The 19,949-nt window shown below is 39.6% G+C and overlaps 1 protein-coding gene across 1 annotated transcript in view; it reads right to left on the bottom strand.

Annotated features, from left to right (window-relative positions):
- Positions 1 to 1,542: 1,542 nt before the first annotated feature.
- Positions 1,543 to 19,949, bottom strand: part of LRFN2 (leucine rich repeat and fibronectin type III domain containing 2) — a 43,462-nt gene continuing 25,055 nt past the window's right edge. Inside the window, exon 2 of the mRNA XM_010568452.1 lies at positions 1,543 to 2,461. Coding sequence (XP_010566754.1) covers positions 1,543 to 2,461 — 919 coding nt within the window. The remainder of the gene's footprint in view (positions 2,462 to 19,949) is intronic.

Below are 19,949 nucleotides of genomic sequence, written 5' to 3'. Positions count from 1 at the left end.
TTAGGAACCAACAATTAAATAAAGGCATGAAAGTACAGTTGCAGTAGCCACCAGAATGCTGGAAATTACAGTAAAGTCATTAAGGACAATGAAGTCAGTTGGGTGGGCCATGTGCATTTCCACAACCACATCAGTGCTCCCCAAAAATGAATTTGAGAATCAGTTTACAAGCTCTAAAGAGCTCCCATTCTTAGTTACCAAGCACCTTAGTGAGGGTGAGAGACAGGGGGGCAGGAGTACACTGGGGACTGGGGAAGGGCTGTCTGTAATACGAGGGACACATGAGAGACCGCAGGCTCTGAGACACCCAAATTTAACTTGGTTTCCATGGCTAATTGAGAACATACCCAGTCCCCTGAAATACACAAAACTTTACATTTCCTGTGATGCTACTGATACAGTCAAGCTATGTCATAGTGACTGTACAAAGAGCTTTTGTCACAATAGGGTGCAAGTCTGTGTTTTCTGTCAGTTGAAGGGAGTGACAGTGTGACCTTTGCCAAAAGCCATTGGTATTCATAATGTGGAGAGTTCATGGGAGCTACTTGTGTTTCCCCTTTCTTTATCCTTTAATAGGAAATCTTGATTACTATTTTTCCCATCTTTGATAGCAACACCCCTACAGATATCAATAGCTGCTGCAGTCTGCCTTGCGCATTGACAAGCAGAGACTACGAAAAAGATGGAAGAAAGAGGATGATTTTTTTTTTAATTTATTAGCCCCTAACTTCATTTTTTCCTAGGACATAAAGGGGTGGTATTGGAGGTGGGTTATACAGTACATCAGAATTTTGACCTTTGTACATATCCTCCTTTTCACCTGGGGGATTTGTTGAAACAGAAAACAAAACAAAAAAAATACATGGAAATGTACTTTCTGCTGTGGGGAAAAAACAACTCAAAAGCAGTAACAAGGCAAACCAGAAAGAAATCATTAAATTCCAACCAAAAGCACACTCAACAGCAAGTATTGTTTTCCCAGAAGTCACAATTAACACCATGAGATTATGCTGAACAATTTGCTCTGATCTGTCCCTGTGGATGCCCTGCTTGCACTTTCTCAAAAGTCACTTGCAATGACAACCAGATATATCAACCAGTCTTATATCCACAGAAGTGTATTTCTGTGGTTAACAGAAAAGAAAGAGGTGCCCTTTTAAAAAAAAAGAAAAAAAGAAGAAACCCTGTAAAATTAAACTTGTGCTGTTAAACCCCTTTTCATCCTCCTTGTTTAATCTTGTGTGATGGTTCACCAAGAGTCTGAGTAACTTTTGGAAAGCAATGCTAAATACAACTAGCAAATTCCTTGAAACATTCACACATGGTTTAGTTGGGGCCAGACAAAAATGGTGCCATACGTGCCTATTCACATTTCACGATCTTCTTTCTCTTTTAGTATCCCTGTTACTTATTTATTTACCTATCTTTTTGGCCAGTACAACTGAAAACATTTCCTCCTCTCTCTTTGCAAATGCATGGCCCTGCAGCAAACCATGCTTTATAACACATGAAGGGAGAAGAGGAGAGGGGAGACACTGATATTTACACTGTGCTTTCCATCACCCACTCTGAGCTCCCGAAAGTTCCTTTCGCCCCTGTTAGGTCATTGCCGTTATACTGCAAAAGCATGCCATTCACCGAGAGGCTCCTCTTTGTCCAAATGTTTGTTAACTTTTTTGGGTAGGTGCAACACTGAGCTGTGGCGAAGTCCCCCATGTCAAAAGAATGGCTACGTTTAGTTTTGCCCTCCAGAGGCAACATGAGGAGGCTGTGAAATTTGGACTCTGGCTGGCCCAGCAGTGGCTCTTTGTCCGAGTGGTGGGCCACCGTGGAAGTTCTGGAGTCTGTCATCTCCTCCTTTTTCTGACATTTCAGTTCCAGGGAGGCAAAAGCTCCCATTAGCCGGTCAATATTGTGTTTTGACCTGGAAGGAGGCCTCCACTTATTGGACAATGTGCCCTGTTCACTTTGGAGGCTATAGTCATCACAGTCACGGCTATTTGCAGAGCTGGAGGAAGAGGAGATGCTGCTCCGTGCAGACTGACAGTTAAACTCCATCAGTTCGTTTCTCACCACCACTTTGGGGTTGACTTGAGGCAAGACTCCATTCTGAACTGGTTGTGCTCCATTTGTCTGTGAGTAGACGTTACTGACATTAGACATCTTCCCCTGGGAATTGTTGCAGACCTTATAGCGGACCATGAGTATTACAATGAATACCAGCAGAGTTGCCACAATGATGCCTCCAATGATCAGAATCATGGTCCCACCAAGGAACTGACTGTGCATTGACTGGCACTGAGGGTAGTCTTCTTTGGTGAAGAACTGGGCGCATCCCACAATATTGGTGGCAGTAAGGGTAGTGGCCGTGTCATCCCACATTGCCAGGACACAGAGGTCATAGCCTGTTCCAGAAACAAGGTTGTTTACAACAAAGGCTTTGTTTGTAGCTGGAATCATCCTTTAAAAAAAAAAAAGAAAAAAAAAGAGAAAAAAAATTGGTTACTCTTGACACTAAGGGAAAAGAGAGAATAGACATAAGAACAGTGTGGTGTTTATTGTTCTTGGTACTGCCAGAGAGGAGTCAGAGCCATAAAATTTAAACAAGCATTCAAGCTTCCCAGCTCCTGTGGGTCCAAAATCCCAGCATTCAGTAACATACAAGTTTTGAGGGCCATCTCTCAAATGTGCAATAAAGGGAATAAGAAAAAGCAGACCAAACTAGTCTGGTTTTTTTTCTCCTCGCTTGGGTCTGTCCTAATCTTAAATATATTCAAACCTGAACAAATAACTCAGAATAAAAATATGTGCCTACAGTAAGCCCTTCTTTCTGATTGTGTAAATGACCCTTGCACTTGCTGAGTCTGAACTTGGCAGTTGTCACATTGCTTCACAGGTGCCTGAACATTTGCTGTCTGGCATCAGCAGGTTGCTTAGCTTGTGAAGACAAGGGGCTACATTTACTTTTTTCATTCCCTGAGAACTGAAGGCAGGCAACCACTTCTCTCTCTTTCTCTACTCTCCCACCTACTTTCCCCATCCTCCTACTTCTCACCATGGAAAATATCTCCTAGAAATACAGCTAACATCTTCCTTGCCAGAAATTTCTCCCTGCAACCACCTTCCTCTGTGTGAGTGAAAAAGAAATACTGGCCTTGGCAGTATGGGCTGTGGAAGTGTGAGGAGAGGTAGGAAGACACAGGGATGGAAAAAAGAGGGTTTCTTTAAAATAAAAAATTCTACTCAAATACAAATCCATTTTCAAAAACCAAATAGCTAGGCCCAAGCTGTGCTCCAAGTTTGGTCATTTATGGATATTATTCTTTGCTGCCACAAAACTTAAGCAGCCATCTGAACTCATGCAATATTCAGAGCATCACTAGCATTCAAAATTAGCAGATGGGAATGAACATGGTCTACCCCTACTTCAAACTTAGTGGAATACAGTGGAGAATCCCAGATTCAGTGCCTGGTGGGTAGCCAAGAATAAACCCAAAGAGATACTGCATGCATGTTTCTCTTTACTTCTACATAACAGGCTTGAGTGAGAGAAAAAAGCTGAAATTAAAGGCAGCCCATTCTGACTTAGAGCTGCAGATCTTTAGTACCAGCAATGAGGGAGCCCTACAGGTTGGTGTGGCTGTAATTGGGACCGTAACGCCTGGTCAGAAGAGAAAGGCATACTCCCTGTGGGAGAGCCAGGATTTCTTAGCCTCAAATCGTCATCACAGCCAGCATAAATTGCAGCTCTGCAGAGGCCCTTCTGTGTAGTGGGAGAAGCAGCAACATCAAGGCAATGCAAAGATGAGCTGCTGATCATCTTTGCCTTTATGCATTCACACCACTTACACAACCCTTCAGCGTGGCCACAGGTGAGGATGTGGCTTCTTTTTAAAAAGCAAACAAACACACACAAAAATTCTGTAAGGAAAAGAAATATCAGTGAGAGACACCTGGAATATAAACACCACCTGGCAGGTTTATTCAATGTTATATTTGAGATTCTTGGCACATTTATCATCCTAATGGAGATGTTCTGCATAGACATAGATGAGCTGTTCAGAATGAGCCAAGAGGTCATAAAGCAGCCCTCCTGGAAAAGTCCAGATACAGTTGCTAAAATGGTTTCTAATAGTCAAAATGTTTGGTTTCAACTTATTTCAAATTGTTTTCCTCTTCCTGTGGCTCTGAGAACAACACACCACTAGCCACAGCAGCTGGGGCAATGCCTGTACTCTGTTGAATTGCTCAAGGAATTTCACATGTACACACCAAGAATGATATATGGAATAACAGAATACTATTGACCTTCAGACATATGATCTTCAAACTTTTAAACAGTTTCACTAATTGCTTCATATCTCTTTCTGTATCACCTAGTACTATACTCCACTTTCCATCATCACTCCTAGCCACGTGCTTAAAAAATTCTGCAGTGTGTAAGTCATTCAAAAATTATTTCACTCTGAAATCTCATTACAAACAAGTAGCACTGTTAGCAGAAAGAATAGTCAACCATACAAACTGGGTCTTGGACTTGGGTCATAACTCTCGAAAACCAGAACTATAGCACCATCTGTTAGAGCAGTTCCTTTTGCTTTGCACTGATGAAACACAGAGACCTCTATATTCTCTCCAAGTGAACAGCAAACAACTGGGTTTACATAGTATATCGCTTTACACATACCTTACGCATATAGAAAAACAGTCTTTCCACCTAACACACTATGCCAATTTATATAGAGTGAATGAACACTGATAACTTCAATCATTTACAACTTGTTTTCTTCAAATACAATTACACACAAGCTTCCAAGGAAATGTAACTGCCTGGAATATTTCAAGGACTGGCAGGTAGTGATAATGACACAAAATGTAAAGCTGGTTCATTTTTAAAAGTACAGCAGTGAGGCCATAACCAGTCCTAAAGCTTGGCCAGGTTAACTGTATTGAAACTTGCCATAAAAGCTCATCTTAGCCTTTAAAAGAAACTGAGTCATTTCTAAACTCAGTCAGTCCTGGAAGCTACAGCTGTGATAATATTGGGACTAATAATAGCTTTATAAAAGATCACAGTTGCAATCCCAATTATGGAAAAAGCAATCAACTCTCCATATACATCTAAAATGAAGAATTTTGGATGTTTCCGTAAATAAACTTCAAATGTGCTTGTAAAATATTCAAATTAATGTTATTGTTAAAGAACAGCTGAGCATAGGAATAAGCACCAAGTTCAAGAGTACTAGGAGTTAAGTAATTAATCTCAGACTCAGTTTTCGAGCTTGCAGGGAAGACGATCTTGTTTTCACGAAGTTGCCAATTGTAAGAGTATTTTGGCATTCCTCCATGCTTTAGCCCACTCTCCCCAAACATACTGCTGGTCAGCTATGATTGATGACATCTCTTAACATTCCCCACACCTAAAATCGATGCAGACACATTTTCATTCTGGGATATTGATGACTCTTTGAGTGTCCCAAACATGCGTACCTGCAAGATGCCACTTCAATCTTTGCTTTGCTGCCTAACAGAGGGAGTATCTTCATGGCTGCTCTGTACGTCTAGCACCATTAATCATGGACCACCATGCCCTGCCATTGGGACTCCAGAGCTAGGAGCTGCCACAAAACTAAACGGGGATATTAAAACTGTGTCTAGGCAGAGATCCAGTAAGGCTTTGTTCAGTCAACTCATCAGCTAAACACGGAAAGTTGGTTTCAGGTAGCAAGCATCTACAGCCTGGTTCATTGGAGGTCAAAACCAGCTTTTGAAAGTTGTTAGCTTTTGAAACTCAGAAGATCCTAGTGCTCACTTGTTAGCCTTCAGATAGCAAACATACTTGATTGCAGCAGTATCTTGAGCCAAGGAGCCTGATATTGTCCACCTGCTCTTCAGGGCAATGCAATCTTGAAGAGATGCTTCTTATCACAGAAGAGGAATAGAGATCTAAATTTGATACTAGCCTTTCTTTGGGGAAAAAAAGAGTAACAGTTGACTAATTGCAAGAGGAGATCAACTAGCAAAACATTTGCTTATTTTTAAACTGATAGGTTATGTCAAGTTTTAATTTGTACATTTTAAGGAGCCTGCGAACAGTGAGGACTGGGAAAGCAAACAAATACTCAAATGTGTTAACATAACAGTGTAAGTGTAAATGTAGATCTAGCGAGGACAACAATAAATTTGAAAATCTCCTTACGGAAGTTTCACTGTCCAGACACATAAGACACAGTAATTTCTGTCTTTCTCCTCTGGTTTATTTTCCTTGGGGTAGGAGAAGCAGGCAAATCTCCTCCACAATGGTGCCAGGATTTTGTTACCTGATTCTTAAGCTAGTTTCTGAATCCTGTCTGAAGGTCAAAATATGCCAAGGAAAACTATTCATATAAGAACATGGTTCTGACCTTTCTGAAAATCTTGCCTCTAAGGAATGAAATGAGCATAGGGGTCTTACATCTGATCTTAATTTACAAAAAAGCCCTCTTCTCTCACCTTTTGGCACAATAGTGTCACTTATTGGAAGAGGAGGAGACCTATGGCTGGGATTGGGGCATGGGATAAGCATCTGAAATAGAACAGCAATAGACAGATGCTCCTATGAGAGTTTATGTGTGATGAAGAGCTATGAAGCTGAGATGAAAGTTTGCAGGGCTTTTGCAAACAATACATTCCCTTCAATCCATGGAAATTTATATTTCATTTTATGAAAGCACCAAAATGAGACCATGAGACCCTTTTTAAAAAAAGGATAGTGCTAGTAGCCTCCTTTGAAGTCAACCTTATTTTCTAAAACCACCACTAAAAAGTCCTTGTTATGTCCTTGTATACACAACATACAGAAAGCAAGCAATTCTGTAATTACGTACTTCAGTGTGTGGTGATATTAAGAAAATTAGAAAATAATAAATTACTTAGAAATGCAGGAGAAAAAGGTTTGCTGCAGATTTCACTCGTAATCCCAGATGCAAGTGAGCACTGAAGCTTGCAGGGAGTAAGCTGTGCTGAGAATTTAGGAGACCTGAGTTTTATTCTCTATATTATCAGTTACACTGTTATCAGGCTCTACTTTATCAGTAACTCTCAGTTCCTAAGAAATCATTTTTCTATACTGTAAGTCTCCTCATTTATAAAATGGGGATAATGCCAGCAATCTCCTTTCAAAAGAGGCCTGCAGTGTATGGGAGGAAATTAGTAGATATTATGATTACACTGTAATATACAAATGGGTTCTTTTCTTCTTTGTAGCACTGGGGATTAGCAGGAGTGAACTGCTGGTTAATACTGTGGTTATGCAAAACAGACAAATTAAAGACAAGACAGATTAGGCTAATTGGCTAGGCAATTCTGTTCCTTTTCTCCATCATGAAGGGTATGATAGCATCTAGTTTTAGCCTGAAACTGCTTTAATCACAGAACTTTCAGGGAGCTGTCACCGCAAGTCCTTTGGGAATGCACTTGCAATTCCCAAGACTCAGTTTTATACTGACCTGCTAGACTATGTTGCTTTTCTCGTAGTCCTTTTTTTTTAATTATCCAGGACTGTATACTATCTACATTGCAATATGATTTCTCCTTCTGAAGTTATTGCTAGGAGTTTAAAACAGAAAATCATGCTAGTTTATTAAATGCTTGTATCTGTGGGGAAAAAAAAAAAGCCCAATTGCTTGGGTGTGAATTTTCTGTGCCTAAACTGCTCAACCCAAACTCTTCCTGTAAGATTCTATGTCTACATGCTGTGTCCCAAGGCAGACACCTCACAAGAAATGGTCCATGTCTCTGCTGGTAAATTCTCTTTTCTTCCAGAGTGACTTCAGAAAGCTGTATATCAAAAATAGCCCTTGGAATATTAACTCCTGAACCATGCTGGAAAAAGCATGCAAGGAACTGTACCAAGACATTAGTAGTATAGATGATGGGGTTCTGGCCCCTCATTAGTTACAGCACAGCTGTAGCCTATACACTAATTATGAAGCAACTGCTAAACATTGTCACTATGCACTATCGTTTGTACTAAACAGGGGAAAAGGAAGAGGAAGGGAGGTGCCAGGGTGAAATACCTAGTGTTCTCTAAAATCATATTCCAGTTAGTTAGCACAGTAACTTTCCTGTATAGTAATGCCTTAGTGTGAAAATATCAATCTCACTGTACATTATTATTCTTAAACTTCCTCTTACAAAGCTGAATTCACATAAGTGCAAAATATTGCCCTGATTGCTCTCAGGACTAGAAATTGATCCAGAAAAGGTTAACACTAGAATCTGACCAATTTTCATTTTTCAGTGAAAATCTCAAGCCAAAAATGTTCATTTATTTCATCAATAAAGTTTGTCCCCTGTTTTAAAATCTTTGGGTTTTTAACTGCATTTGTTTCACAGGTAATTCTGGGAAAAAAAAAAAAAAAAAAAAGATCATTCCAGCTATTCTTCCTTTAAAGTATTGTAGAAGGGTCTGATAGAGTCCTACGTTTCAGGTGGAGTGTCCACCTTCAGTCCCAGTGTGATTATAGTAGGATGGCAGAGAAAAGGGAGAGGGAAAATATCAATGGTGACATATTGGAGAAAGACTGGCTAATGAGCATGTAAAAAGAGTGGGTAATGAGAGGACAGAGTTCATTGTCTGAAGAAGGACCACATAAAGTATCCTTTAAAGCCTGGTGGATGTAGTTCAATGGCACACAGATCTTGCTTCTTACCAGACAGAGATAATAATGAGGTGTTATTTCATTGAGGACAGGTAAGGAAAGAAGGAGAAGGTTAAAGTGAGAAAGAATGCAAGAAGAAAAGAAAATAATGAACATTGGTGGCTCTGGCAGTGTCGGAGCAGCAGAAAATGATAGAAAGACAAACAGGTTCAAAGCAGCCATTGGCAGGGCTCTATCAGACATGTGGCTACCATCAAAATGATGGAAGAAGACCAGGTGGCCACTGAATGGGGACCAAGATCACAAAAGCAACTGAGTCTATGGTTGAGTACAATCAAACATAGGTGAAGATCTTTCAGCAAAACTAAAACAATTAGAAAGATAGTGAAGTGAATCAAGGCAGTGGAAAGAGTTCAGATGGTGGACAGATATTAAGAAGGCTGAAGAAAAGGGCAAAAAAAGATCAGAGGAAGACTAGAAGGATCTGAATGGAAGTGAAAATGTCACGTGTTGTATTGCCTGGGAGAAAGAGCAAGTAATTGACAAATTTGGACTGCATACTTTGCATTCTTCTCTGCTGCCAACTTTTGTAATTTCCTTGAAAGTTTTATGGTGTATACTGGTGTCATTTTTTGCTGTGTTTTTATCTCAGAAAGCCCCAGTTTCTGCAGTCGTGGAATGAAAGTAGAATCTAAAATGTTATTAATAATTAAGTAAACTAACAATGGAGATTAATTTCTTGCCCTTCAAATTTCAAAAAAAAAGACCTTGAATATATGTCTTCAGATCATCCTAAAGCCTCAGGAATCAAAAAACAAATACAAAGTACCAAGTATATTGCTGTGTGAGAGCTCACAGTCTTTTGGTGCCTGATTCAGGATATTTTAATCTAAGAATCTGAGAAAAACAGAGACCTACTGTGACTGCATCTCAAAAAAATGACAATTGTATTTCTGGTGTCCTGGGAAAAAAGAAAATTGTTAGTATTAGCAACAGGGCATAATTCCTCTGTCAGTCATGTCAACATATGGAAATGTCAGATAAAACCAGGAGGTAGCCAGAGTTGTTTCGTAAACACTAACTCAACCCAGCATGAATAATTTCCTCCATTTTTTATTTTATTAGTTTTGGGGGGTTTATGACATACAAGCATAATTTTGCCTTCAGGTGGACCATTTATTATTAAACACAAATACCTTCCTGCTTTTCTGAATCTTGTCTCCCCATCACTCATACATCCAGCTGCCCTTCAGAGAATCTGTCTTGCCGAATGAAACACATGGTTTTTCATTATTATTTCCTAATTTGTTTATGCTCTTTTCTGCTCATTTGTAAAAGTGGGGTGGGAGGTGGGGAAGAGAAGACAGAGCCAAAAGCAATTGATATGTCTGTCACAAGATGGTGAGCCAGGGAGATACTGATAATGAATATATCCCCTGTGTTACAGGGGAAAGGAATAAAAAAACCCAAACATTAAACTACTAGCTCAGAGAGTATAAATTTCTGGTGATATTTGATAGACTGCTGAATGGTGTCCCCTGGGGAGGCACTGAAGTCATTCAGCAGGTGACAGAACAAAGCATAGGTTTCTAGGGGACGTTACTGCACAAGGTTGAGAAAGGGGAACCATGGTACAAGGTATTCTGCTCCCCTCCATAAACCATTGCTCTAAGAGGAAACACTCCTCTCTCTATTATTCCCAGGTTCTTGCAAACAATAAGGAGCCACAGGCAGGCAGAACTGGTGAGGCACTTCTGGATGAATGAAGACCACCAGAACCATCTCGTAATGCCCTGAATCAATGAAGGTGCTCAGTTCAGCTGTCCAGGTGCAAGCTACTGCACTGGGACAACCTCATTTTGGTTAATGATGGTATGACAACACAAAATTAGCCTTTCAAGCTCCCTGATCTATGCTATCATTTCTTTCATGTGGACATGACAGCAGTAGGCATTTAGTGCCCTGATCATTAAATCTTATCTTTAAAGGGAATGTAGACATACCCTAGGAAAGTTTGACAACACAAAGATAAATCCAGTCACATCCAAGCTATTCAGGTCTACACAGAACACCTTTCACCTCAATATATCTGAGACACTAACTGGCTCAGAAGAAAAATCCTCACACTAATTCAAATCCAGCTAAAACATATTTAAGCTCATTAGCAGAATAATTGAAAGCCCATACAATATTTCTGTTAGTAAATATGAAGCTGAAGTATTTATGGAAAAAATGCATAGCCACACTAATGAATTAATTATGTACCCTGTTAATATAGAGTTAGAAAGGTATCATAATTCACAGCAATGTTTCAAAAAGCCAGACAGTAAATTTGAGATTAATCAAAAAATATCTAAATTTAGCAAATTAGTCTACTGATAGTTGCAACAGCACATTACAACTACCTTATTTCTAAAGATGGGAAGAGATATAGGAAGGTGTGTTCAAGTCATCAAGCAGAGTGTGGGACCTGGGACACTCTTTTCCCAGGTTTTTATAGTCAAATGGCCCATACACTTGGCTGAAGTGTCATGCTTATTCTCTCTGACTCAAGTAATTCTGAACTCCTTTATGCAGGATTGGACAGTTACACCAGAAAAGGTCATCCTACCATACCAACAGAGGTTCCCAGAAAAGAAGCAACATTAGAAGCAATGAGCACATTTAGGACCTCAGAGGAAATAAATTTGCAAATGGGATTCTGCTATTTTCCTGACAGAACACAGCTGTGACATTCAGCTATATGCTGTCCTTTCTTGAGAGTTACAAATGGGGCTTTCCATTTATTTCCAGGCAGTGAAATCTGTGCGAATTATAATGACAGGATCAAAGACAACTGACTGGGATCCTATAGTGGTTAACAGCTGTCCATCCCCTTTTTCTGTAAGAGCTCATGTGAGCTGAGGTGAAGAGGAGGATCTTCAGTGACTTACTAGTAATTTCATTCATGCTTACTATGCAGAGCACTTATGCTGGGTTGCAACTCATATGTCCTGCAGAAATCTGTGTTCTATCACACAGGCTAATTTTATCTCTGGAAGGTTGTGCTGGAATGACAAAAACTCAAGGCACTGCTTGAAGCTACGTTCACCCATATTTTGTAATTGACTGCTCAAAGCAAACTCCAGCATTATCTTTCAGGCTCTTCTGTCACAAAATCTTCATGCACTGGTTGGAGAAGTGTGGTGCAAGCTAACAGCTGACAGGACTATTCTAACCATTCCAACCAAAAGAAAGAGTCTTTGAGTGAGTCCGAGGTCTCACTACCTATAGAAACTGTGTATACACTGATATATCAGTCTGTATAAAAAAGTGTTTCAACATCAGTTTAAGACACAATTTATGCATTATTAAAAAATTTAATCACATATCATGTAAGTGTTCCTCCAGCTCAGTGATTGAACTTCTTGTGGATAGTCTCAAGAGATAGGGAATGGTTATCTACTGGAATCTTCATCATGAAGTTGAAAAAATGAGTTTAATTCCCAGTGGAGATGAAGGGAGAACTACGTTTGCCAATTCTCCAAAAATGAGCTAAAGAAATATCAACTCACCAAAGATGCAGCCAGAGTCTACCTATATTCAGAGGAGAACATAGCCATGATTTAGAAAAATGAAAAGGTGTTTATTTGAAGAGATTTCTACTATCACAGGCAGGTTGAAAAGAAAGCAACAAAACTGTAAGGTTGAGGACCCAACCCTCTAACCTCTCAGCAAATATTGGAAATACCTTTTACTATCTATCTAAACTGGATACAGTAGAATTGCTTGCTTGTAAATTAAGAAAACTTAATGAAAAACAATAAGGGGAAGTTTGAATAATAAACTTTTAGTATCAACCATCAAGCTTTTAGTTCTGAGTTAGAAGAGGGAGAAAAATATTTTGTAACAAAAATCTCTGTGAAACGTGCACAACAATGCACAAAGTGAAGAGAACCAGGATGATTTGGGGTGACTTTTGCAATACATTGGGGAAAAAAATGGGGTTTGCAACTGCAGAATGAGAACACGAGGTGAAAAAATCTCTAATGGTCAAAAGCATTGTCTCTTACAGTGGAAAAAAAATGCAGGAAAAAAAAAAAGCAGCATAGATATGTAATAAAGGCATTTCCTAAAGCAGAGGTTTGACATTTTGCCACTTTCTGGGTATTGCATACAAAGCAAAGGATAAGGAAGCCTAGAAGGACTAGATAGGCTAGAAAGACATGGAGATGTTGAATTTCTAAATGCTCTACAAAAGGCCAGTACACAGTTACATCCTTTCAGTTTGTGATACCAAAATTAGATAAAAGCATCTCTCAGCAACCAAAGACATCCTGCTTCTTTCAAAGCTGAGCCTGGATCGAAACCATACTGTGTGAAGAATGACAGATACATTACTGAAAAGGAAAGTAAAATCTATCTACTAAGACAGCAAGGTTTAATTTATAATGACCCCAGGAGGAAGAAAAGTAGAAGTCAATGATAGATTCCAATAGTAGCATGGTATTATTGCCTAGAAATACATTTCTGTGCTAATGGATCTTAGGCAAGTGCCACAGATTTCTAGTATGTGAACAAATTGTACTAAAAAGTAGTGTACTAGTTCCTTACACCTTACAAATGAGACCCAGAAAACTGAAGGGAGCTGACATGAGTCATCTGATAGGCTAATGGCATGACCCAAAACCTGAATGTAAGCAGTCCAGAATCCCAGGCTGTGCATCCCTATAGTGAACCCGTTGCAAAGAAGAAAGCATGAGCAGTGTTTATTGGATTTTCTTCTTCCAGGTACTAGTCATATACTGTGTAAATACCTATTTGGCCATCCTCATGTTACTTCTCACTCACAGAAAGCATACAGAAGGTTTGCAAGTATTTGGAAAGAAATTAAATCCTACATTTAAGCAAGGTTACAAATATAAGACTGCTCAGATTTGGTGTCTCCCTTTTATTTCAGAGAACCACAATTGATCTATTTAGCTTTGATGGTGTAACATTAAGAAGATACCAGAATTTCTTCTCATGTTTCAACTTCTCCAATTGATTAAAGTTTTACCTGGCTCCTCAGATTTACCAACTGACTTACATCCCAAGTTACACAGTTTTGCTGAATATGGTTTTAGGATCAAATAGATTCAGACAATGAGCAGCCGATTAGCAAGTTAATAAGCTTTCACATGAAAACCAACTACAACAAATGTTAGGTATGTCATCAGTCTGTTGATATAGCTACATCCATATCTGCTAGGTTTATTACTTCTTTACCGTGATTAATTACTAATCATCATACCTGAAGGTTTTTGCAGTCATGGATATTTCATTGTGCACCAGTAGAACAAAAGCTTCTACATGTTATAGGCAACCATATGAGGTCATTACAGGTAATGGAAAACAGCTTGTGAATAATTTCATTGAAAAATTCTATAAATACTGTGGAATCACATATATAAGAGCACCCTGTACTGTTGAAAGTGAAAGGAAAGAATGGATTTTTCTTTATCTTTGCTTGAAAAACTTTCAAAGCAGTGAGTAATGAAGGAAGAGACTGGCAGATGGCCCTGCTCTGCAGTTTCAAGTGTAAAGCCTGCAAAATTCTCTCTTCTTCACTTTGTAAAACCTTCTCTGAGCTTTCCTGTTGTAACTCTAGATAGCATAAGTAGGACATGCAAAAATGACCCTCAGAGCTAAAAAAGGAGAGCATGGAATAAAATGTAAATCAAATACACAATGATATTAAATCCACAATTTTTGCCCTCTTAGAGAATACAGAATCATTTGTCACCTCTACTATCAGACAAGGGAATGCTGTCCTCATCCTGTCAAAATGACCAGTAGTAGAAATTTGCCAAATGTTCATTGATATTTAGGAGCAAAAACGATGAGCTGAACGTTGATTCATAACATCAAGCAGCATCAAAACCTCAGTGTGACCCCTCCAAAAAGTCTAAGGAGTAAAAAGCCAGGCTCTATCATTCCTAGAAAGGAAGGTAAAATAAATACTCTAAAAAAATCATTACATAGAAATATAAGATTCCAGGCTTCTTGGAGAACACAGCCAGCACTGCATTCTAGGGTATGTTAGTTCTATGACGCTGTTTTCCCATACATATATTTATCATTATTATTATCAATACGGGCATTCGACTCAACATTTCTAATAGCCAATGTTATCCTTCAGAGGAAACTTAAGTATGTTCCTCCTTAACCACTATATGGGCTGGGAGAGTTCCTTACACCTGCAGTCAAAAAAGAACAAAATCTGTTGCCCTCAGTAAAGCATTTTGTCTTTTCTCAATAAATGATCACCCCAGAAGTATTGGATTGCAGCTCAGAGTGTATGAGCAAGGGAATAAAGTAGACAAGAATTTTACTCCCTTATGAAGTCCTGCAAAGCTGTGGTCCCCTGGCAGAACTGCTGATTTTAGCTTCTCTGCAGTGGGCTGGGTTGGGAGGAGTCCTAAATTTGCCTCTGCTCACTTGATACACAGCTGCTGGGCTCCACATTCCCTTCTCTAAATGATGATTGAGTCCCCTTTCTAGGTTGTGCCAAGACAGTGTTGTCTACGTGATGTGTGGAATTTGGGTAGGCACTACCATCAGTCTGTGGCAGGATTTCAGCAAGGTACAGTGTCTGTCTTTTTGTCTGAGGAGAGAATGAGGGCTAGACTTGAGCATCTTGACAAATGAGATGACCTTTTCTGCTTTCTTGCTGGGCAAGTCAGCCAGCTTTGGAGAGAAGGGATTTTTTAATTATTTTATTTAGGTTTAACTTTCTTCCCCATTGACAGAATGACAGAAGAAGGGAGAGTCATCAGCAGAAGAAATGAAGCTGCAAACCTGCTGAACAGCAACTCTGACTAAACAAGAGGGGAGGATGTGGCCTGTACCCAGGCGTTTGTAAGAGGAATCCCCACATTTCCCCCAAAAGATGTAGCAAAAGAAGCAAAATGGGAAAGGTCTAACAAGAGCTGTCTTTTGTCCTTAAAGTCTGCTTAGGAGCTACCTTTGTTTCCACAGTGCCTGGATACATCTCAGGCAGAACACACCCTGTTTTGTTCCTTATGCTTTTCCCAGAAGATTGTAAAGGTAAGAAAAATCTTGTGTCCAAACACCTCAAGGGCTTTTATCCACTTTAAGATTCAGGATTGTTTTCAGAAGAGACATTTAGGGTGTAGTCCTCTCCTGAACACGTGCACACTGTCTCTGCAGGTGTGTATTTGTACCATCCACCCACATTCAGTGCAAATCTTTTTCCTGGACTTGACTTGGGAAATATTGGCCCTACTGTAACAGTGCCACAGATCATTATTTGATGGTTGGAAAGTGTTGCATTCAGGGATTAAGTGGAGATAGCTGTGGCACTGCAGAAAACTTCTACAAGCTGCTGCCTTTTACATAACTTGGAAAAGTTACTATCTAATGTGCATTGTAGGCAGATTAAAATTAACTTATCTCGGTCAACAGAAACTACAGACAGAGCCAAATGATTCCCCACAATGCATGTGTTTCTCGCTTACACATTAGCCTGACTATAAGTCACAAGTCAAAGACGAGTCTGGTCCTAAATTCATGTGGCTATGCACCTATTGAAGGTATAACTCTGACTCACAGTGATTAAATTTCAATGAAATATTGAAGAATGCTTAATTGGTTTTGACACCTCAGCAGTAGAAAAGATTTTATTTTGTCTTGACTAAACTTCATAACTATGTTTCAGAAAATTAGTTGGTTTTTAATGACCATGCTGGCAACTTTTTGCAGTGCCATGGAAAAGGTGAATGGACAGAAATTTTTTGTAACCACCAGTGCAATTTCTCGCTCCATAGTGTAAATACATAGTGGCCTGCCACAGGTTTCACCTAGGTGGTTTTTTTTCGCATGTGCACTCTGGGTTTGTCTGCAGATGCTGGCCTTTTTATTCTCTGAAGTGTCGCAGAACTTTCATAGACATATTTCTGAAACCACTGCTATGTGGATTTTAATTTTTTTTACCTTGCTATGGAATGAATCACTCCACACTCCCTCCAGCATGAAGACAAATGTGATTGCTGCTCCTGAACATATGGTACAGCCTAAAAAAAGTGTTATCTTGTAGGAGTGTATCTGTATGGATCGCTTATCACACAGTCACCAACGGAGGATTTTGGAGATAGCATCATTTTTTCTTTTTCAAACTGCTCATGTTCAGCATTTTTCTGCCTAGTGCTATCCAACATGCTTATGATTCCTCGAGAGAGGAAAGCCCACTCCTATTACAACTGGTCTTTTATGTATTGCTCAGCAAACTTGGATTCGCTGTAGTGCCAGGGACTAGTTGTATAAGATGTAAAAGAAAACATATAAAAGTTATCCTCCTTTCTGTGTTCCTCATTTCTGTGTGACATTATGCCACAATTTTTTGTCTCTGAAGAGAGCAACCTGTAACCATGTAAAAAGACAGATTTTCAAATTTACAAATTTCTATGCTGCTTTCAGTTTGAGAGAGAAGATGTTAGCATAATATTTTACCCCAAAGCAATCTTCTCAGATTACAATGTTTGTCTCCATCAAGAACCTATAAACATCTTCAGAAAGACTAATGTGATGAAAGCAAAGGGTCATTATTTCACGGGAATTCACTACAGTTTTAGGCAAATACTCTGAGGACTTCAGAATGCTTTAACCAATATCCAAAAGTATCTAACAAGAATAGTCTCTAATGGAAATCTTTTATAAAACTCAAGAGACAGCTACCCTGAGCTGAAGGAGCACCTGGCTCTATTCTTGGTTATAAGACAATCCTATAGAGGTGGAGGTGGCTCCTCTGATGTCCAGCGGTTTACTGGACATAGGGTCTTAAGGATTTCTTAGGAGATAAGGAGTTGGTGATGCCACCTCCTCCTACTGGTTCATACCACAAGGTTAATATGTCACAGCTCATTTCCATTTGAATGTATAGGTCTTCATTTCAGTCTGAGAAATATAAAGAGTGGTTTACACATCTGCATATAAAGACAAACCAATAAGAAAACAACAGACTGAGGCAGGATGGAGACAAAGTCAGCCTATTTAAAGCTGTTGCAAATTATTAAAGTTGTGAATTTCGGTTTTGGAAGAGTCAGGAGATGGTATGAGCTTCTATACTTGGCGGGAGGAGGACAGGGGTTGCGGAGATTTGGAATAGAAAGAATAATGTCCTGGGTGATGGATGGTCTATTATTGGCCAAGACAACTGGCTAAATAGTCAGTGGCTCCTCATAAAACGGTTGAGGGATAGGCTTGAGAAAGCCCAGGTGGCCACAGGCAATCTACCCAAGCCCGTAATAAACATGAAGACAAGTATCCAGAGTTTATTTATGGGAGAAGACCTAGGACAACTGGTTGAAATTGAAGGTGATGCAAAGACACCATGGAAAAAGGAAGACCATGACATTTCATGTGAAAAAGGAAAAAACCCATGGTCCCAGGTATTTAAAACCAGTTTTGGAGTGTCCAGAGATAGGTCATTTGTTTTGTAACCAGCCACTTCCACTTGAAATGTGTCTGTGACTGTGAGGTACTTCTGTGTATTATTATCACTATTTAAAAAGACATAGAAAAACCCCCAAAACATTTAGAAGCTTTTTCTGAAGGTCACAGGACCACAAGAACACAGAAGAACGCAAACCCAGTGTCTTTTCAGCTTAGCTTGTTAGCTACAGTTTCTACAGTACTACTCAGTTCCAAGGTGCCTGTACTATCACTTTGATCATCAGAAAGTCTGTGGGAGAAGCCAGTATCATTCAGCCCAAGGCTTTTGTGCAGCAGATCTTTAATGCTTTCATGACAAGCCATTTTCAAAACTTTTGTTGTGTAGATGAAATAAAGATGACCTTTATTTTTTAGTTTTCTCCATTCAAGGTCAACAGCAGTTCTGTGATCTACTGACAATGGCACATGATGCTCATGAAGGATATCCCATTGCTGCCAATGATTAAGAGTTGCATTTCACTCTCCTGAGGGCCATAAGTCACTCAAAGCTTCAACATTTGAGAATGATGGAACATCCCTGGAACAGATAAATCCATAAATCCTTCCAAGCCAACAAAAAATTGCCAGATCTCTAGGAGTTTCTTCACAGGTAGGCTATAGTTTTCAGATTAAAATGTGCATGTAACACAAGAGGCGGGAAACCAGATCACTGATAGGAGAAATCAAAGAAGCAATTTAAGGCTGGTTATTGTCACTTTGTTCACTGTTGTTCACTTTGCAGGAAGAAAATGTCAGACAGGCAGACATCATTTATTGTCCACAGTATTTGCATCTGTGGCAGTCATTTCATTTGCAGTTGCATTAGGAAGCACATTCTGAAGCACACGACTTATGCCCAAAGCAGCTGTATAATAACATCACAAACCAGCCTTCAAAAGGACTGCCTGTGGGAGTAGTGTATCAGGCACATCATTCGGAGATATATCTGCTGATTTTAGCCATGAAAAGTTTTTATTCCTGATAGCTCTGTAGAACAAATTCATGTAGCAGAGAGAGCTGAACTAGCCTAGTGCATCGTCTACAAATGGCTCAGCCACTAAAAGCTCCACCTTCCTGGTTGGCTAGAGCTCAAAGTCTACCACTACGGAGAGAGAGAGTCTTGCCCCCATCCTGGCAACATGGGGGGCCAGCCCTGCTGCCTGGAGCTGTGGTGAGTCGAGCTCACAGGTCCATCTGAAATGGGAGACCCAGGGAAAGGGAGAGCTGCTGTCACTGTGCTCTGACTGAGCACTGGAACTGGTGAGAGGAGGAAGAGCAACCCTCCTTGAGCTGCCTCTGCAATCACTGTCTAAACTAGATGGTGGAGCTAGGTGGTACGGAAACGTCTCCTGGGGAGCCAGGCAGTCTGTTTGTGTAGGTTGTCAACTACACTCAACTTTTTTGTAAACAAACCAGAAGGCATGTGAAATAATTGTCAAAATGCTATCTGTAGGAACTCTCAGCTACACAGCATAAAGTTCTGCTTTGAAGTTTAGCAGAGCTTTTCTGGACTCATAACAGAAATGTCTCCCATAGTTCTCAGAAGCTGTGGTGTATTTAAAAAGAATAAAAATATTAAAATGAAGTAGGTTTATTTGTATCTTTTATTTTTAATAAGAGTGTTCATAGGTTCGAGAAAAAAAAAAATAGCCTTTTCAGCTATCCATTTTCAAAAGCAGAACTTAGGAAGCTTTTTTTTACTGTGTGCTTTTCAGTGAAAACCTTTAGAATTTTAATGGAATAGAATATTATTTCCTACATATTTTTCTTACATGTTGTGTAACTTCACTTTTCATTTTGAGGGAAAAAGATCTACATTTTTCCAAGTTGTTCTAC

The sequence above is a fragment of the Haliaeetus leucocephalus genome, unplaced genomic scaffold (genome assembly GCF_000737465.1).
Source record: "Haliaeetus leucocephalus isolate CR32 unplaced genomic scaffold, Haliaeetus_leucocephalus-4.0 Scaffold244, whole genome shotgun sequence".
Lineage (NCBI taxonomy): Eukaryota > Metazoa > Chordata > Aves > Accipitriformes > Accipitridae > Haliaeetus > Haliaeetus leucocephalus.
Note: the sequence above shows the minus strand (reverse complement) of the source record. Positions and strands in the feature narration are given on the sequence as shown.